The sequence below is a fragment of the Pteropus medius genome, unplaced genomic scaffold (genome assembly GCF_902729225.1).
Source record: "Pteropus medius unplaced genomic scaffold, Ma_sr-lr_union100, whole genome shotgun sequence".
NCBI lineage: Eukaryota > Metazoa > Chordata > Mammalia > Chiroptera > Pteropodidae > Pteropus > Pteropus medius.
Window position 1 is genome coordinate 3,770,814 of NW_024345479.1, and position 20,635 is coordinate 3,791,448.

General features: G+C 44.2%; 2 protein-coding genes and 1 pseudogene across 4 annotated transcripts in view; 1 reads left to right on the forward strand and 2 right to left on the reverse strand.

Annotated features, from left to right (window-relative positions):
• Window positions 1-209: 209 nt before the first annotated feature.
• On the reverse strand, window positions 210-4,495 carry LOC120611294 (10 kDa heat shock protein, mitochondrial-like; annotated as a pseudogene).
• On the forward strand, window positions 2,061-10,239 carry SNX11 (sorting nexin 11). 3 transcript variants are annotated; one of them, XR_005655119.1, is made up of 8 exons: window positions 2,061-2,175; window positions 5,229-5,283; window positions 5,711-5,797; window positions 6,102-6,202; window positions 7,470-7,565; window positions 7,785-7,997; window positions 8,718-9,042; window positions 9,881-10,030. XR_005655119.1 is itself a non-coding variant. In XM_039873718.1 (8 exons), exons 3-8 carry the CDS (start codon window positions 5,242-5,244, stop codon window positions 8,989-8,991), a joined length of 813 nt encoding a protein of 270 aa, XP_039729652.1. In that variant the 5' UTR covers window positions 2,079-2,175; window positions 4,215-4,274; window positions 5,229-5,241; the 3' UTR covers window positions 8,992-10,239. The 3 variants fall into 3 exon arrangements, 2 of the variants coding, with proteins under 2 accessions (XP_039729651.1, XP_039729652.1); XM_039873718.1 differs by adding an exon at window positions 4,215-4,274 and having other exon boundaries at window positions 2,079-2,175; window positions 8,718-10,239; XM_039873717.1 differs by having other exon boundaries at window positions 8,718-10,239.
• An 8,620-nt stretch (window positions 10,240-18,859) lies between these two features.
• The window catches only part of SKAP1 (src kinase associated phosphoprotein 1), a 245,162-nt gene continuing 243,386 nt past the window's right edge, over window positions 18,860-20,635 (reverse strand). The window contains exon 13 of the mRNA XM_039873716.1: window positions 18,860-19,420. The gene's annotated coding sequence lies outside the window, so the exon portion shown is untranslated. The remainder of the gene's footprint in view (window positions 19,421-20,635) is intronic.

Here is a 20,635-nt window from a genome sequence, read left to right on the forward strand (position 1 = left end):
ACACCATTTTTATTTGAAAGAAAGACTGGTTATTCAGACTTGGATATTTGAACAAAATGGGCCTGTCACTTCAAGGAAAATGACTAAAAGTATTTCTACCAATGATAAAATTTGAGCTTTAAAGCAAAAATGATAATTTTTGAAAATGTGGTATTCACCAAAGCGAGATTAACAGCTTCACAAGACAGACAAGATCAGTGATGATTTTAATAAATGCGGTTTTAATATTGAATAATGTAACACATCAATATTGGGAAGATCTGCATAGCTCTCCATAAACTAATATTTTCCAAATGGTTTCAGATTCCCCATAGTAACTAACTTTAAAGAAACTACCACTTGTTGAGTTTTGCTAGTGTCAAAGAAGGGTATCCACAATTACAAGAGAAGGCTAAAAAATCTGTATGAGAGGATTTTCTTAATTTCCTAGACCAAGGTAACATGCTATAACAGAGATTGGGGAAGCAAATATGAGAATCCAGCAGTCTTGTTAAGCCGGACATTAGAGATTTGCAAAAATTATATAGTGCAACTCTATTCTTTTTAATAGTGTAGTTTATTCAATAAGCTCTATTAACATGTATTCATTTATTGGTTTTAGGTGAAGTAGTTTTTAAATTTCTGCATTTTAATTTAGAATTTGGTGAATATCCCACATAAACAATAGCTCCTTGGGGTCCTTAATCATTTTTAAGACTGTAAAGAGATCCTGAGACCAAGTTTGAGAAAAGTTGCTTTTAAATATGTGCAATAATTTCCACTTGACAGATGAAGAAACTAGAACTTACAAAGATTAGGACCAGTTTAAGGTCAAATGGTCAGTGTAGTGCTGGGTATAGTGCCCAGGTCGTCTTAACTCCAGACTTTGTATTTGTGACTATAATTTTTCCTTGCTATTATCTTTCCTAATATTATCTTATTTTTTCTTTTTAGTTTTGGATATCATTAATTTATTACAAAAGAGAGATGTAAATTATTTACATGATGCGATTTCAGAACTTCAGTGGAATGGGCAGCAGCTTCACGGGATGCCATTTCAATAGCGACTTATTTAAATCAAAATACTTTCCAAGAATGTCGCCATCTCTAAATAAGAAATAATCTTTGTCGTCTAGAACCATATTCTGGAAGAAGAACTTTGTCTCCAACTTTCACGCTAACTGGTTGAATCTCTCCATCCTTTCCTTTAGAGCCCGATCCAACAGCTACTACTGTTGCTTGCAATACTTTTCCTTGAGATTTTGATGTAAGCATAATGTCTCCTTTGGTTACAGTTTCCGCAGCACTTCTTTCAACTAATACTCGGTCAAAGAAGGGAAGAAACTTTCTAAATGCTTGTCTTGACTTCTGGCGCTGCAGTTCGTACTCTGTTCCCGTGCCGCGGCCGCGAGAGTCGCGCCGTCCGGCCGTCTGGACACGTGAACTTTGGAAAAGGCTTCCCAGTGCGCACCCCTAACATTATCTTCAAATTGGTAGTTAAAAGACATTCCGACAACATAAAAAAAATCTTCATCATATTCATTGTTCTTATTAATTAGCTGCATCATCCTTCTTTGGGCTCGTTTCGGCGAGGGAAACTGTGTTGCTGAACCGCCTCAGTTCGATTTTCGCTCTGATCTGTGGTTTTACGAATCTAAGTTGGAGTTCTCTTGATAACTCCGCTGAGAAAATGCCATCTATGGGGTTCAACTGGAAACTCTCCCAGGACTTTGCCAGGTTCCAGGAACGGCGACATTTTCTGCCCCACCCCTCAACACCCAAGACCACACTTTGCAGAATGCAAATCCCGGTGACAACCTCCTAATGCTGGTCTGCCCCCGGGACCCTCTTTCAGATGGTTACCGACGCTCTCTGTTTTCGGATTGGCTGGTTTGACAACGATGGGCGGGACGCGGCCCTGCACAGGTGTCCACCCTCCAGCGCGCGGAGCGAGTGGTGTTGGGTCCGGATTAAAGCCGGGGTCTGGGCTGGCCTAGCGCGCCGCCCCAGGCGGAGTCGCCACTAAGAGCCGCGGCCTGCAGGGGCGGGGAGTCCCGGGCACTCGGGATTGGTGTGTCGCGAGCCGCCTCCCGTCGTGCACCGGGGCACCATCCACTCACCCGGAAGGAGAAGCCGAGACCGGCTATATGGTGGGGCTCTGGCGGTATCGCTGTGGGGAGTGGGTGCTGCTCTCAGGTGAGGAGGTGTGGGCGGGGCCGCGGGGAGTGGGTGCTGCTCTGAGGTGAAGGCTGCGGACCTTAGCTTCCGTAGTGGCGCTTGGGGTAGGGACTTCGCTTGACATCCTAAAGGGTGTCTCGCCTCCCGGGATAAAGGCGGGTGCTTGCTCGGGATCCAATGAAGGAAACCTGGCTTTTCCATTTATTTTTAAAGGAACATAAAGCGTCTTTCCTCCTTACTCTCCAAGCTTAATAGGCAAAGGAGAAGGACCATGTGGCCCTGTGCTCCTAGTTCGTTAAGAATGGAGGGGGAGTGGCCAGAGTAAAAGAGTTTGGGGACATTTATCCAAACGGCAAGGACTAGGGATAATGACAGGTATTTTACAGTGACACAGGAGGCTCTTGCGCTAGATTGTGGCCGTCTTTGTGACTTACCTTCCAAGTGGAAGGAATGGCAAGTTACAGAGGGGCAAAAGGATGGAGCAGAGCTGCTTGGTTGGGAACACACAGAGCTTGGGCAGACAGGGGAGCTTCCTCTACCACCTGTGGGTATTTGGGAAGGAGAGGTTTTTGAGTTGCCATCTGGCACCAAGGGCTCAAGAAGTAAGAAGGGATGGGAATCTTGGTGGCTCAATATACTTTTATTACCTGATTTGTTTCTTAAGCTATCTCTTGAAGTTTAAATGGGAGCAAAAATAGTGAAGCTAGAGCCTTGAATTGTTATGACATTGGAAAGCTTCACAGGGAATCTGCTTTGTAAAAAGCAAAAAACTGGGTTCTCCCTGGAGATACTGGTGGAGAAAGTAAACTCCAGATGTGATTTAAAGGGCCCAGGAAATGGAGTTAGTGCTGAGTTGCATAAATAGCTGAGGGGATCACTGACTCTGTCCTTATTTGGATGACACACAGATCCATCTTCCAGGTCACTGAGCCAAAGTTAAGAACTTCCTTCTTTCCTTCCAGAGAACTAAGCTTCATTTCCTCTGAGGAGTGGCATCTATGGGGAGGAAGCTAATGGAGAATAGTTGCTAGAAGTTATTACTTGGAGTCTAGGTTTTTGTATTTGTTCCAGTGTTTTTAAGGAAACTTACAACTGAAACTTTCTTAGTGCCCTTTAAATAAATTTAGATTTAAGTATACAGCATCTTGGGGGGCCTAGGATTATTTTTTTTTAAAGCCAATTTATAGCTATTTGTTTCTCAATGGTTTTAGGCCCAAAGAAAAGGAGAGGAACTTGCACATGGAGATGATGCAGAGCCCTAGGCAAACTCTTCTTGAGCCCAAGAAAGTGATGACCATTTAGTTACTAAACGATGGTCCTGAATTTGGCAAACCTTTCAAGGCACAAGAGATGTGTGAGCTCCACTGAATTTGTGGATGACTGTGATTTCCTTGGCATCATTTCTCCTCCTGTCGTTACTTTTGTGAAAAGACACTTCAGAATCTTTTAACTGCTCCTGTGCTGGCAATTTACCAAATGCCTAAAAAAAGAAGAGAAAAAAAAATTTTTTTTTTTTTTAAAATCTGAGGTGGTTAATTGTTCACAGTGAGTTGAGTTGACCTGCTCTTTTTTAGTTACAGCCATTTGACTGCTTACATCCAGGATTTTATACATTGATTGTCATGGCACTGGAATTTCCTACCTTTCAGTGGTGACTGCATCAAATGAAAAATCAGATCGTTAACAAGAACACTGTTTAAGATGATATTGCAATCATAAAACCTTTGGTTTGCTTGACAGTGTACCCCAATTTTGTCATATATTGTGCAGCTTTGTCTCTGAGTACAGCGTGCGTGGAGAGAACTTCTGGTATACTAGACAAAATGGAAAAGCTGTTTGCTAATTTTGTAGTGTAAACAAGTTCCCCTTCTCTTGAAATGTTAGCTTTGTGTTAGCAAAACATAAAATAGAAGGAAACTCATTACACAGTCTTCTAATGGTAAGGCAGAACTAATAAGGGAATGCGTTTAAAATTAATTGTGGGACTAAAAATGAGTAGGTGTGAATGGCCATGGGGGGAGGAAAGGGAGATCTTAGAGATAGTCTTGTTTCCCCAGGGGCCAGCCCGGATCATTTGTTGGCAGTACATATTGGCTGAAGTCAGGTTTCATTTCAAGGTAAATTGGAAAGGGAAATTAAATCTTATTGTTCCGCTCTTAAGAGAGAAGAAGGGGGTGGAGGTGGCAGCCAGAGTGGATGATGCTGGAGTGGTTCTAGGAGTAACAAGATTAGTGCTGTATTTTAACAGAAGGTGACATCATGGGCCCTTTGGGCTTGAGTAACCCTGTGCTGCAACCTTCACGGTCCTCTTGTCGGAGTGGGTGATGTCTTTGCACATGTAAACTATCACACTGGGGGAAATCAGCGGCTTAGGCTTTAATGAATCTTTACAAAGGAGCGGAAAACATCCTGAGTCAACCTCTACAGCTGTGGGCTTGTGGGCAGAGGTACAAACCGGATGGAATGTCCTGCGAGGAAATGATTAGAAACACTGGCTTGGGTTCCAGAGAATGGATTAGATAAGGGAAAATCACAACTGAGCAACTCAGGTGTTCCTGGTGCTCTCTACGATTTACTTCTGGGGAGGTAAAACTGCTTTACTATGTGGTTATTAGCAAGACAAAGAGACTTAGGAGCATTGATGTTTTGGGGCGTTTGGCTGTCCATAAACAGCCGGTAGGGGGCGATGTTAGGCTCACTTGTAAAGCTGTGTTGTGTATGCCCACAAGACACTGCTTTGCCTACAGTGTTCACGCAGAAAGGTTTTACACTCGAACCTGCCTGTTCTGGCTGCCTGAGGTGAATGTTGCGTAGACTTGAACGTGCTTTAGCTAGAGGTGGCCTGGTTAAGGGTCTTGGCTTTGGTCTGAGAAGGGAGGCAAGTCCCCCAGGGCTTGTAGCTTGTCAATGAGTTAATGTGGGGGAATTTTTTTGCTTCCTCTTAAGTTTTACAAAAGAACAAAAAAAAAGTTGTCTGGGTTTCCCCAGTGGGGTCTATTAAAATTTTTCAGAATTTTTAAGAATAGAAGCATACTAACCACGATTGTCTTTTGACATTTGTCCCTCATCAGATGTGTTCTTCCAATGGGCTTTTGGTGTAGGATGTTGGAGAACCAAGAGCAGGAGGTAAGCATGTGGTCTCCACAAAATAGGTGGGTAAAAGTTTGAGGGGATTTGGGAGAAGATGCAAATCATTGCTCGGTGGTGTACTTCTGACAGTAATATCTTGGTGGTTCTGATGAGCTCAGAGTAAAGCCAGGAGAAGGAAATGAGTAGCAGTGGCATTATTGGAAAATGGTTCCAGTTTGACTAGTTTTTCCATTTCTTAGAATGTAAGCCTCGTGAAGGCAAGGATTTTTGTCTCTTGTTCATATACTACCCACCCAGTGCCTTAGAACAGTATTTGAAACAAATAAATATTTGTTGAATTCAATGAATAAGTGAACAAATGAATGAAAGTTGGTGCTGTCTGGTTGAAAAATCTGGCAACCTGTGATAAAGCTGCTTTACTATGTGACTGAGCTGAAGCTGAAGGAGCGTTTCTTACCTCTAGGAGGTGATCACTGTGCGTGTTCAGGACCCCCGTGTGCAGAATGAGGGCTCCTGGAATTCTTATGTGGATTATAAGATATTCCTCCATGTAAGTGCATCAAAATTCTGTACTGAGATCAACACTTTCTAGGGCTGAGGGATAGTTCTGAGGCAGAACCTGTTTGTGAATGTTTTTTACAGGCCTGAGACAGACAAAGAGGGAGGTGAGGAGAGAGAGCTTGGGGTATGCCTGAGAGTTGCTTGCAGGCTGCTTGGTGGCACCTTGCTCTAGTTGGAGCCCCTGATCAGGACTTTGGCCTAGTGGCTTAGATCCTCAGTTAGAGTGATGATGGGGAGTTCATGTGAACTTGGTCCTTTTCTGCTAAACCCTTTTCACATGCTTCCTCTTGTAGACCAACAGCAAGGCCTTTACTGCCAAGACATCCTGTGTGCGTCGCCGCTACCGTGAGTTTGTGTGGCTGAGAAAGCAGCTACAGAGAAATGCTGGTTTAGTGTGAGTCTGCTCTTGTTTCTGTCTTGGTCTGAGACTGGCTTTTTAGGTGCTTATTTGGTAATTAGAATTTACAATGAGGAAAACTTGGCAACATGCCAGGCACTAAGGAAACTGAGAAACATGTTCCTAAATTGTGTTTTCAAAATCAGTAAGAAAAGTAAAGAGAGTTTTTATTTCTAGTATTTTGACCTAACAATGTCATAGAAATATCAAAAAACATTTTTTTATATATGTGTATTGGTCTAGGGCTCGACAGATGTACTGCTAGCATTTAAATGTACTTATCACTAGTTATCAGAACCATTTTAGCACCTGAACTTATTTGACAGGTGGTTATCCTGTCTACTTGACATGTAAAAATAGTGGTTTTTCTTTTCTTTTTTCGTGCAGAGACCTTTTTCCAGAGACACAATAGACTGAGAGCCTTAGGAAAAGAGTATTGTACCTCACTTGTACCTCCCTCCCTCCCCGCAATAAGTCCTAAAACAGGAGACAATTTAGAACAGTGATTCTACTGCAGGATGGTCACTGGATGCTCTGGTGCTGGATAGCCTGTTGATGACCTAGCCAGTTAGTTACCATGTGGGACTGATGAGGCCATTGTCATGGGTCAGGCCCCCATAAACCAGTTAAAACTTCCCCTGACAGGTGTTGCCTCCCTAGCCTGGCCATTGGTTTTAAAAGTATGTGATGTGCTGCACCTCATAGGAGAGGCTAAGGAGTTTTAAAGAGTTTGTGGATGACTTGCTGCAACTCAGCTATTTTTAGAAAATTCCAAACTTGTGACTTTTTGGGTCTGGCATAGGTAGTCTTAATTTACCCACAAGGACCCTGCATTCTCCATGTCCAAGTTTTTTCCTTTTTAAAATAATAACTGATGGTGGGAGTAGGTTTTGTAAACAATGTAGTATAGCAGCACGGAGTTTTGGAGTCATAGACTTGGTTCAAATACCAGCTCTGCTGCTTACTATCTCTGTGGCACTGGGAAATTTACTTCTTTGATTCTATTTCCTTACTACTAAAATGGGGACACTAATATCTTTCTCACAGGTTTTTGGGAGGATTCATGAAATAAGGTTTGTAAAACACTTAGCTTAGTGCCTGACACATGGCATGCAGTCAGTCAGTGTTAGCCACCCCGCCACCATATTAAAAGATATTTGAATTGACCTGTGCCTCTTTTTAGGGGATTTCCTTGATCAGGGGCTGAAATGACTGTCTTGGATGTTACACTTATCTTGGGTGTTACATTATGTGACTCCTATAGGCCTGTACCTGAACTTCCTGGGAAGTCAACCTTCTTTGGCAGCTCAGATGAGTTCATTGAGAAGCGACGACAAGGTCTGCAGCACTTCCTCGAAAAGTGAGTGGACATGGCAGGCCAGCACTTGCCTCCTAAGGTGGGGACAGGGAGTAGGGAAGGTGCCAGTCAGGATGGCCCATTGAACATACAGGTGCATTTAGGGTAGATGCCTTTTTTTTACCCTCATGCTCACTCAAGCCAGAGCTCTTCAGTGGATGGGGTTGGGAGAGCAAATCCTCAGGGTGTTGCTCTGTGTTGTCCTACCTGTGTTTGCTCCAGGGTCCTGCAGAGTGTTGTTCTCCTGTCAGACAGCCAGTTACACCTCTTCTTGCAAAGCCAGCTCTCAGTGCCTGAAATAGAAGCCTGTGTCCAGGGCCGAAGCCCCATGACCGTTTCTGATGCCATTCTTCGCTACGCTATGTCCAACTGTGGCTGGGTCCAGGAAGAGAGGCAGGGTTCTTCTCACTCGGCTAAAGGAGACCAGCCTAAGAGGTAATTGAAGTTCTCTTTTTTAAGACACTAGGGACAAGGAATACTGTTACCTGGGCCAGTGAGGTGTCCATTTGATAGAGAAATTAAAGTCACAGTGTTGGCAGCCTTTCAGAAGAGGTCTCGTTCTTGTGCATGGTCCTCTCATCCCATGCACAAGGGTTGGGTTTGTGTTAACCCATGTCTGGGTAGCGGGCTCTCCTATTGAAACCTGGGAAGAAAGAAGAAAAGGCTTTTTTATTCTGTCCTTTATCTCCCCTTTTAAAAAATTAAGATATAATTCACATCCCATAAAATTCACCCTATAGTGTACAATTCAGGAGTTTTTAGTTTTTTTCACAAAGCTGTGCAACCAGCAGTCACCACAATCAATTTTAGAACATTTTTATCACCCCAAAATGAACCTTGTGCCCATTGGCATGACTCCCCATTTTCCCCAACCCCCAGCCCCTGGCAACCAGTAATCTACTTTCTGTGTCTGGATTTGCCTCTTCTGGACATTTCACACAGATGGGGCATGAGATACATGGTCTTTGGGACCTGGCTTCTTTTACTTTGTTTTCAAGGTTCATCCACGTCGTAGTGTGTGTCAGTACTTAATTCCTTTTTATGGCTGAATAACAATCCATTTGTATGGGTATAGCACCTTTTTGTTTGTCTGTTCACTTGTGTTTATCCATGCATTTTTATCTGTTCCTTCTTTTCCCTTTCCCACTCTTTCAGTTGCTGCTTTCTTCCAAGATCAAGCAGGAGGAGCTCTCCGTCACCTCCTCCTGAGGAAGAAAAGGACCATTTTGAGGTGTGGGCTCCCGTTGTTGACTCTGAGGCTCCTTCTTTGGAAAGCCCCGCTCTCCCACCCCCTACCTCACCCTCATGCTGTGATTCTGCAAGACCTGATGAGGGACCCTCTGCTCCTCAGCCTGTGAGGAGAGCCGAAGGAGGGGACCATGCTGTGCCTTTGGATCCTGGACAGTTAGAAACAGTTTTGGAAAAGTGAGCTCTGGTCCGAGCTCTGGGTTCTGCTCCGAGGTGGATGGAGAAGATGCAGGCAAGGAATCTTACTTGGGTGGGATTGGGCACAGGGCAAGTGTTGGAGAGGTGGGACTGCTAAGTGTCGAACTTCTGCTTGGGTTGGTTGTACAGAGGTCGGTCACAACTCCTCAAGCTTCCTCCACAGGAGTAAACACTGTGTGGATGTTTATAAGTTAAGCAGAAGGCCCAGGGGCTATTGTTGGTTTTGAACAGAATCCTGTGTTTACTATCTTGGGAGCTGAGTTTCTTTAGATGTTTGTTAATGGGCCCAGGAGCACTGCCTCAGGTGACTGGTTTTGGAGACCTGTAAGTGGCGGCTTTTAAGCTGCTGCATTGAATATTGTCCCAAGAAAAATGCTTATGTAGCTGTATTCCCACTGGCTCTGTTTTTGCTGCAGGCACTGGAGCATTTTGTTTCCAGGAGGCTGGCCCCTTCTCTACCTCCTTGCATGGACAGGGTGGTGAATATTTATTCTCTCACCTCCTTGCTTTTCCTCCACTAATTCCAATGGATGGAGATGTGCTGTGACTCCTGTTGCTGGGGTTCCCTGCATATCCCAAGACTTCAGCCTGGCTTTGTGGAGCCCGAGACCAATAAAATAGCTCATGGCCAGCCGTGAAAGAGAAGAGGTCGTTTGCAGACAGTGGAAAGTTAACAGCTTGAGGAGCTTTGTTTTGGAAAAGGCTGTTCTGGGCTGTCACTGTCTTTTATGGTTATAAAGCAGAGACGTGATCATTTTTTCTGAAGGGGTATCATGGATTCTGTTTTTTTTCAAATCCTTTTCTTCTCCCTTAGTAACAGCTCCCTGCCCCTAGGGCTTCAGCCACCACAGTGTCCCTCTGCTGTGTTGCAGGGAGGCCGTATGTTCGGTCCAATGGGGTGCAAGGGCTTTGTTTCTGCCTGGAGAGAGGACTCTGGGGATGGAGATGAGGAACAACACGCCTTCCTTCAGACAATGAGGCATTCTGCCCTCCTGCTGCCATAATTCCTCTCCGCTGAGAGCCGGAGCCTGTAGGAGATGAGTGCCGCCAGCATTCTGCATTGCTCTGCACTTAGGTTTGTGTGTGGTTCTTCTTCTCGCCCTCTCCTCCCTCCTCTGACCATCCCACCCTGTCTGTGGGCTCTTTTACTACCAGCCTGTGCTGTGGGACTGTCATGGCATTTAGTTCGGAGTTGAGGGGTTTTGGCCTGAAATAAAATTCAACTATTTAAGACTGTTGTTGCAATTTGTGTCTAACAAGCTGTAGCAGAAACGGAGGGAGTGAGGGCTGGCGGTAGTTACTTTCATAAATCATGAATTTATCAGCGTGGAAATAATGGTTCAAAACTGTGCACTGCAGTTCTCCTGCATTGTGTGGTGCAGCTCAAGTTCACCACTGGAAAAAGGATTATCTTCCAAAGAGCCAGGATCTACCTCTTTGCACAGTTACGGGCATGAACCTTGTTAGGTGTAATTTACCTGCTGCTGCTTTCATCCTCGCGGCCTGTCTAAGGTGCCAGGTGCTGAAAGAGAAATAAAGTTTGTCAACAGGCAGATGCAAAGCCCTGGCTGGGACTCATCCTTCTTTCCTGCCCGCCTCCCCTGAGTCCCTCCTTTATATGATGCAGCAGAGCAAGACGAGGATGGAAAGCCTACAGAGGCAAATCCAAAATGTCAAAAGAAGTTCATTTAAAAGGGGGAAAAAACTCCATATACAACCCTCACAAAAACCCGACAGATGCTAAGCTAATGGCATCCGCTCTGCCGATTGGTAGGGATGACTCATGAATATTAATGAGTCCAATGCTCCAAATGGTGCAGCTGTGAACCCAGCTGTGCCTGAAGCTCTCTGATCTCGAAACTTCCAGACAGGAGCCGGAGGTGGTCTGTGTCAATTCCCTACTCAGCCAAAAAACAGCAAGCTGGGTTGGCCTTCTTCTGTTCGTTCCTTTTCTTGCTGGAGTTAGTGCTCAGCAGCTAGTTCTGCCAGCAGGGTAGGCTGCTGGGACAGCAGGAGCCATTCAAAGACAGGGATGCGATTTTTCTGACTCTCAGCTTTTTTAATGATCCATTAACAGCAGTGCATATAATAGCACCTCAGTTAATGTAAAGCCAGGTACCATTCTCCTCACCATCTTATACAGAGTTGAGTATAGGCCATGGAAGGAAATGTCCTAAGAAAGGAAGGCATTTTCTAATATTATTGGCTTAGAGTTAGCAAGGATGGATTTCCCTCTCCAGCCAGGCAGCACCATTTGCGTCTCTCATGTGTTCTGTTTCAGTGTGTACTAAGGGCTAGCTGCCATGGCTGATGACCTCCGTGAGTGGCTTGAGCTGTTTTGTAGAATGAAAGTATTTTTTTTGTTGTTAGAACTTAAGTTTGAGGTAGTTTCTGTACCTGATTTAGTGACCTTTCTTTCAACAACTACTTCCATGGCCCAAGTCTAGTCATCTGTTAGACAGGATAAGTGATCCCAAGCTCGTGGGTTGCATTTTATTTAGTGAAAGGAAATGTGCATATGTGTGTTTGTGGGTAGAGGGGGTGGTGGATTTTGTATGAAAATCATAAATTTCATATGCATCATTTTATTTGACCTCAGTGTCCAGTGAGGAGGGCAGGGCAAATATTACTCTCATATATGCAGGAAACTCGGGTAAGCATGTTTTTTGTAAAAAAATTTTTAGATGGTGGTAGAATATGAGAAGTCCTTTTCAAGCTCTGTATGACAAGGGGTTTCTCCCCCTCCTCCAAAAAAACCCTTTTTTAAAAGCTAAAATAAGCTCACTACTACTCACAAGAAGAAAAATCCCTGTGCTTTTTCAATTCTCAGAAATCAGGGCTCCTCTGCAGTCCTCAGTTTTCTAATTGCTAAGGCCTTAGATCCACACCACCAAGTCCTAGGCACCTCGTACCCTCTCTGGTAGCTTTGCTTGGGAGGTGATCCTGACTTTTTAACAGCTGTGGATATTAAGTTAGCTCCATGTTTGTGAATTTGTTTAGATGCCTCAGCTCTTGCTGAATAGTCTTAACATCTAGGGGTGGGGAGGACAATGGACTGGGAGGATGCGAGATGAGGTTGGAGGTAGAAATGGAAACAGACCAGCTCCCGGCCTGCCTCAGGGAGGCCGCAGGAGCTTTCAGTAGGCCTAGAGTGGTGTCTGTGGATTTGTGAGTGAGCGGCCAGCTGAGACGCAGCTAAAGCCAAGTAGATAACCACTGCAGTGAGAGATAGTGACTTCCTCAGTCAAGCCTGGGCACCGATCCTAAGCCACCCCTCTCAGCCAGCAGGGACTCAGCTCTGTAGCGGGCACGTTGCCTGGCTCAAGGTAACCTTTCTTTGAACTGTGGATGAGTGTCCCCCGTCCTAGTCTTACCTGTATACCTTCCTTCCTAGAGATGAGGAACAATACGCCTTTGCTTTAGAAGTCCCCCACCCACCTCTTGTCTCCATCTTGTCTTCCTGCCCCAGCTCATCTGTTTCGAGAAGCTATGAGACTTGCTACAAAGACCAAGCATGCATTTGGCTTACCAATAGGCTAGCAGGAGTCAGTCCTAGTATCTTAGAGAAAGAACTTCTTGGGGAAAAATTGGTTCCATCTAAATAATGGCTTGATTTGAAGCTGTAAAGCTCAAACCTTAACTCCCAAGATATAATAAACAGACAATTTATGCTTGAAAGGATAACAAGAGCCACACTTTCTAGAAGACAAGAGTGCTCCTGACTTAATGAGCAGAGTGAACAATTTTCCTTACGTTCAGGGGAGAAAAACAAGGGGTGCTTACAGAGTAGTGAAAGGGGCATGAATGTTAGGAAGGGAGAGCTGGTAAAGCTAGAGTAAGAATTAAAAGACTACCTGAAAGTTGTAAGTTTTTTTATCCCTAGAAGGGCAGGTACATGAGATGCTTCTGTAATCTTTAGATTATGGGAAACTATCAGCCACAATTATCCGTGGCTGTTGAGTCTCTCCTTCTTGTCCTTCAGCCAAGCACTTTTTCCTTCATACTGTCTGTTTAGAAGAGGCAGTTAGTTTAGATCCTTCCATGAGTGCTCTAGCCCTGTGTGTGTGTCCCTTCCCCTCTGGCCGTGTTGGTGTAGGGGCCAGGGCCCCCAGCAGCCTGACCTGAAATCCTCCAGCAGAAGGCCTGGAATAGTAAGAGCCTGAGGCGGTTTGTTGGAGGCAATGCAACCTGCCTTCTATAAGCTACAAGACTTAGATATATTCTACCAATTAAGGCACATCTGTTCCAAACACTGAAAGACGGGCACTGTCTCTTTAAGAGCCATCCCACTCCTCTCCTTGAGTGATGAGGGCTGGGAGCACAAGGGAGTCAGATGCTGATTAAACAGTCCTACTGCCGAGCTCTGTTAGAAAATTACTGTAATTATGATCTAGTCCCAGCAGAGGGATGAGTTCCAATCCTGCTAATAACCCTTCCAGGTGCCTCAGATTCAGGGCCCATGGGAGGAGCACTGACAGGGCTCTGGCTGGCACCAGGGCAGTGATGGCCCTCCTTTCTGGCCTGTGCAGGCAAAGACAACAAAGGCATGGACCCCTTGTCCTGTCTTGACTTCCTGAGAAGGCAGTGGGTTTTGGTTGTGTTTTATTTTTTTATTTTTTGCTTCTTGACAGAGCTGGGAGTCATTTTCAGGAGAAAACTTTCCCTTTAACATGAAGGACCAGGAAAATCACAGCCACAAGGTGCCAGTCTGTCCTGACTCTCCCCACTTCTGCCTTAGGGACTGCAGTGAGCACTGCACTACTGCGACCCAGTGCAAAGCGGAGGGAACCAGAGCGGTCACCTTTCAGCTGCAGCTCTCTTCTATGCTGTGTTTCTGTGAGCCTGTGTTTCTTGCTCTGAAGTAGCACATAGCATTTTCCTCGGTTCTGATCAAGAGCTTCAGGGATTTCTGCCACTGGAAAGGGAAACAGGGATAGTAACCACGGCTGTGGATATGAGGGACTCGCTGTACTGCACTCTCTAAATTGGCAAGTATGGGCCTGTTCATTTGAAAACATTTTTGTCGTGCAAATATGCAGCAATACCGGCAAAATCTCAAAGGTGCTTGTGGAGCATAGGGGCTGGGCTGGCTAGCCGCATCTTAAACCCTAAGGAATTTGTGGCATTTACACTCTATGTCTTCCCAACCTAGCTGTAAGCTTTTCCTTATCACTAAAGCGCAAACTTCTGGCAGGCAGGGCAGTTTCTCTGTGCTTGGTCCTAAACATACACACATGCCCTGAGATAATGGTTCTCAACCAGGGGTAACTTTGTTTCCAGGAGACATTTGGCATTGTAGATATTTTGGGTTGTCAGAACTGAGGGTGGGGGGTACTACTGACATCTAGTGAATAGAGGACCAGGGGTAGGGGTGTTGCTGAACGTCCTACAGTGGCCCCAACAACATAAAATTATCTGGCCCAAGATGTCAGTCGTGCCAGGTTGAGAAACTGCACTAACAGAATGAAGTAATAAGTTTCAAGTTCTGCTTCTCTCCCCACCCCCGCCCCAAACTTCTGTACTTCCTTGGACATGTTAAATGATCTCCAGTCTGCATATGCCAGGCACTTCCCCAGAGGTGGACTACGTTAGTGACAGGCCTAGCAGGATGCCTACCGTGGGAGGCATGCAGTAAAATGTAGGTGGTGTGTTATTGTCTGTCACCTTGGTGATTCAAGGCCGAGTAATGCTGGATGGAGTGTCTGACCATGGGGAAAAGGGAAGTGTTTGTAGCCTGTTTTCTGTTCCATGATTGGATTTGGGGGATAAAAGGTGGCCAGCTGCTCACCATCAGGTTAAGAACATCTATAGTGGAACCAGATGCCCTCTTTGAGGACCAGCACTAGAAGCCTCTTGGAACTTACTCCCATCGCAGGAAGTGGCATACTGCTGCCCAGTGCCACAAAAATGCTTCCTTCAGTGGCATTCTGCCAGGTGGAGGGGTGGCAGGCTGTGATGGGGCCCCACGAGGGAACTGAACACACACAGCTGCTGACAGCCGGCCAGCCCCACAAGCCGCATGATGCCAGAGACACCAGGCCTCTTAGAATAGGCTGGGCATCAGGAAAAGAAAGCTTAGTTGGCAGGGTTTGCCTAGGAATCAGGCCTGCAGGGGAGAGGACTTCATTAGAAGGGACATTGCCAGACATCATACCAGGAGAACCAGGTAATCTTTGTCTACTGCTGAGTCCCCTGGTGACTGTGCAACCATTTTGCCTTATTTTTAGCTTGGCCACTCATTCTGGTTTACACGTGCGGTCTTGGAATCATTATTGATGACTTCCCCTTTCAGTCTCAAAAGTGTCTCTGTTTGGAAAATAAATTATATGGTCATCCTATTAATTGCACCTCAGCTTCCTCTACTACAATAGTTTTCTTGGGGGGGGGGCATTGTATTTATAAAAATTTTTGTACAAAATGGGCCACATCTTAAAATGTATTATTAATTGAATCCCAAAGGGTTGCAAAAGGATAGTCATCGATTTATACTAACAACAACAACAACAATAAAAACCCAGCATGTTTTCTGAATAGTTATTGACAGGGAAATAGGGAGAATAATTCAAATCCCTTAAAGAAGAAAAATTTTTTTTAAGTTGTTAAGTTTCAAACTCTCTACCCAATCTCTGTAAATTCTAATGGGAAATGAAATGTCTGGGCAGGAGGGAAGGGGAGGAGGTAGGGACTACAGTAATCCACAAACTAGAAAATTAGTTTGAATCACTGGGCTGTGTAGCAGGGATAATCCTCTGTGTAGATGGCCGCTTTTTCTAAAGTCAGCTCCACCAGTTTTGCTAGTGCTCTGGGAATTAGCAAATCAGCGCCACTCAAGATTTAATAACTTTTCAGAGTGGCTGCTGGTGGGGAGACCTACGGGGAGGGCTTCTTTTTGGCCAAAGATTAAAGTACCTCTGTCCCTGGCATCTGCGAGTTTTGTTCCTAAAATAAAACAAAACCAAACCCCCCGAAACATACTTTAGTTTCTTCCTCGACTGCTTCGCATCAACTCCATCTTTCTCAGACTGGTCTTTTAAAGGCAGGAGTGTGTCCCTCTCCCCCTTATCTTGCTCTTCGTGTTGACACCACTGCTTTATTGTGCTGCAAGTGACTGGCATGAAGTGTGAATTCTGAAAATGTGTCATTGGAGGTGTCTTACTGCAATAGAATGTGAGTGATTCAATAAGCAAAACAGCAGACTGAGAATTTCGTCTTTCAAGAGTCTTTCATTTCCTCTGCCACAGCAGATTTTGTGTGATTTTTGTCTAAGTCACCACCTTTCAGATCCTCAGTTTTGCCACTTGCAGAGACTAATGGAATACAAATAAGGTAGTTCAACTGAGCAAGCTAAAGTGCTAAAAAAGTTAACGATAACTTGAAATCTAGGCTACCGCTTACATATTATATTTAGATAAAATATCTCTCGCAAACGGGAGAGATATTGGTCCTACCTTTTGGCACTGCTCTTACTTTAAATGGAATCAAACTATCTGGGTTTAGGGAATCTGGCTTAATAGGAATTCTCTTTCCCATTTTTATTCACCAGAGGAAAAGGTGTAGTTGGTTTTGAATTAAATACAGATTTCTAAGAGAGATAATAGGCCACTGCATGGGGAAATTTAATATTGAGGTAACTGCAAAACAGTGTCTATGCTATTTTGCTGTATGGATGACAGAGAAAACACATTAGAAAAAAAAACCATTTTGAATGAAATACAGCTGAAAGATTGCTTTCAGAGCATTTGGTATTCTCAAATATTAGTTTTGACAATATAGGCCAAACTGTACCAGCCCCAGGTCAGATTATCCAGTGGATGTCAGTAAGTTCAGTGTAAATTATTTACTATGAGGAAGATATATGTTTGCTTCTTAAATTTAGGATCTGAGCTTTATTATTTTCCTATCTTTACCTAAAATCAAGGAAAGAAAAAAGCCCCCCACCTCCAGCCCTCTCATATTTCACATAACAGAGCATAAGTGGCTATTAAGAACCCATTCTATACATCGTATGTATGGTTAGTTAAGTGGTCTAAAGCCTCAGTTATCCAGTTAGTCACACAGGCAGTAAAGTGGGATTTGGTTAGTGGAGTCAGAGAAATGGTAATCTGATTAGCCAGTTGCTTTCTGAGGCCGTTGGCTAAGATGGTGGCTGTCTAATTGGGTGGGGAGCAGTTCAGCTAGGTGAGGTTGATCTCCAGAAAGACTAGGATTTCGCTACTTCCAAAAGTTCTCCTTTGGAACTTGCCTCTAACAAGAGAATGCCCGTCAGCCCTATTAGTAGTCTCATCAACCGATCTAACTTTCTCTTATCTTTTCCTGCGTAGAACAATGTCAGAGATAGCCAGATGGCTATAGTCCAGATTTCCAATCAGTCCATTTGTTGATATCTTTTAGGGCCAACTAATTTCTTTTTCCACTGTGTTTTACAGCTGGAAGGGTCAGAGGTCTGAACGTAGTGCCTACCCTGCAGTTGATGGAGGTGCCAAAAAAGACCTTTGCAGCACGGCAAATGGTTGTTTCCTCGGGTCTACAGATAGAGAAGGGAGTATTACATTAAGGGGATTTCGTTTTAAATGCTGGAAGCCAATGTCCATGCTAGATTGGAGAAGTTACTTTGACCTTGACCTTGAATTTATCTTTTTCATTTCCCTCTGACTCTGTCCCAGATTCCTGTTCTTCTTCTTCTAGTGTCTCAGTCACAGGGCAGGGGCACAACGTTATTCTCTCCTCTTAGCCTCCCAGCCTTGCAGACTTGGGTCCCTGGCGGGGGTTCTTCAGGGAGAGAAAAATCTGGGGCATAGAAGGATTTCTGCTGTTCACTCGGTGAAACACTTTAGAACAATGCCCATTGTCCTTTACCTGCTGGTTGGGATTGGTGCAGAGGTTCCTAAAGCTGGAGGCAATTGGTTCTCTTTGATTCATCTGCTCATATGCTGCCACCTAGTGGTTCCTTCTCCTTTAGCACCTGTGTAAAATGGAGGGGACATTATGGACAGTTCTGTGTTGCTTTTTCTCTTTTTTTTCTCCCAGACCTAAGTTGTCCCTTTTTCTTACCTCTTTATCCATCACATACACAAAAAACTTCCTTGTTTTTTTATTCCAGGATCAGATCTGGAAATGAATAGCTGGCACAGGATTTTTTGAGAAACTTAGAATCCACCGACATCACCGTTTCCTCCCCAGTTTTTCTCTTTTGGTGATGTGAAGTGAGTGTCTTACTGCAGGGCTGTAATATAGTTATTATAGAGGTGAGGAAGGCTACTACCAATCCAGGAATGCTCTGAACAGGTAGTTTGAGAAAATTTCTGCTCAGTTGTCCATTTTTCAAAATTTCTCATGTAGAGTCAGGCAATAGTAATAGCTAATCCTTATTGAGCTGTTACTATGTACCAGGCATTGTTCTAAGTACACTGCACATTCTTGTCCTTTAATTTCCCTAATGACTTAGCGAGATGGAGTATACCTCTTCTAAGGTGAAGAAATTAAAGCTTTAAAGGTCAAGTAACTTGCCTTGAGAACATATGTAGTAAAAGGAGAACTGGGATTTATTTCCAAGTTTATATTCTTAACCACTATGTTTTGCTGCCTCTTCAAGGCACAGATGACCTGAGTGCTAGGTATAGGCAACAGGAAAAGGAAACAGGGTTGTGTATACATAAGCCCTCCTCAAAGCACTTCCCTGGCCCCATCTAGGACTTGTTGGGGGTGCAGAAAGACACAGTGGGGTAGTTAACCGAGGTTGAAAAGGAACTCTCCAAGTGCTGACTCCAAGGACTTGCTTCTAGCCCTGTCTCATTTCAGAGAGATCCAGCACGTAAAAAAAAAAAAAACCAACAGGCAGCCAAAGGAAGTTTGAGAAACCAAGCAGAAACCAGGCAGGCCTAAGTTCCCGAGGGGATCCAATCCTGAAAGACAATTGCAAGTCCCCTTGTCTATCTGGGCTTATGTTTTCTCTCTGGCTGTCTCTTCCTACTTTGTTTGGAAGTGGCACAAATGCCCAGAACCGGCATTTTGATACCATTTCAAAAAGAAACTCGACACCATCACATATGGCAAAGAACTAAATCTGAAGTTTATTGGTGCTTTTCAAGTCAGTTAAAACAACCAACAGCTTTCTCTTCCAAAGATTTCCTTCTCTCTCACCTCTGTGACAAGCCTGTGGAAAGGGCCGAAGTGGCTGTGAGGACACGTTGAGAGATCAGACGGGCTAGGACAAGGAAGGTTTAATAATGGGCCTGCTGAATATGCCTCTTCCTCCTTGTCTTATTGGTGTACAGTTACTACAGGTGTCAGAGACTTAGGTCTCTTCAGTAAAGAGAGGAGTCCGTGGTGCTGGAGGAGCGGCAGGGCTTGGGGTGGGAACTGTTGGTGATCAGTTTCTTCATAAAGGCAGGAGAGAGAGAAGAATATGTGTCCTAAAGGAGGAAAAATATACAAATATGCTTTTATCATTCAAAACATAGAAGATATAAAAGGGCATAGGGTAAAAAATGCCTCCCTTCTTCCCTGTCTCACAGTCATGCAGTTTCTCTCTCCTTGGAGGCAATGGTGTTGACATTTCCTTTTTCCTTCCAGAGCTATCTCATACACGTATAAGCAATCGGAGACTCCCGTTTTATACAAATGGAGCAACTTGGCCTACGCTTCGCTGCTGCCTTTTGAACAAATTTTCACTTACCAACATATCTCAGAATGTATTCCCTATCAGTGCAGAGCATCTTTTTCTTTTTTACTGTCTCAAAGTATTCAATTCTATCAATGTACTACAGCTATTTGCCTAGGTCTCTATTGAACATTTAGGTCATTTCCAATGATTTGCTATTACAAACAAACAACCTTGTGTGTCTATCACTTTGCGTGTGTGCAAGTGTAGCTGTAGGATAAACTCCTAGATGTGGAATTATTGAGTCAAAGAGAATGAGATAAACAACTTTGTTATTAAGTGAATGACAGTGTGAAGTAGAGTGAATTTATTTAGATTTGACCTTTCTACATTCATGGCCAGGAAATGGACTCCTTGTCAGGAAAGTCATAAAGTCAAACCATGAGTGACAGGCCCTAGCTGGTGCTTTATGGTTGTCCAAGGGCATTGGAAAGTAAGATCTATCCTTATGTATTTGCCTAAATGAATCTTCTCAGCTACTGCTGCACACTAGAGTAAGCTCTGGTCTGGAAGATTCCAAAGACAGTTTTTATTCCTCACACGTCATCCTTCATCCCCAGCAATAAAGGCTGCTCCCATTTCAAGCTGGAAGATGCTAGCCTTGGGTGCCCTCCATCACCATCCTAATTCTAAACAAAACCTGCTGTGTGCCAAAGCAACTGCAAAGTTATCTCACCCAAAGCAAGCCCTCACTCCACTGATTTAAAATATGATGTGGTTCTTGCTCATAAAATGCAAAGCCATGTTCTTTATTACCTAAGTTAATTTGATTATGTTCCATAGGAACCCTCATACTGGGTTCCTAATCTTGGCCAATCATATTGTAATCCATGGGCATTTGGGGGAACTGGTGGCCTGGATTTGGGCGCAGGGGATACAGAAACCCAGACCCGTGCTTGTGGCAAAAATTCCTAGTAGTTCCCCAATAGCTATTCTCCCTTTTTTATTTATTAACAAACCTTCCCTC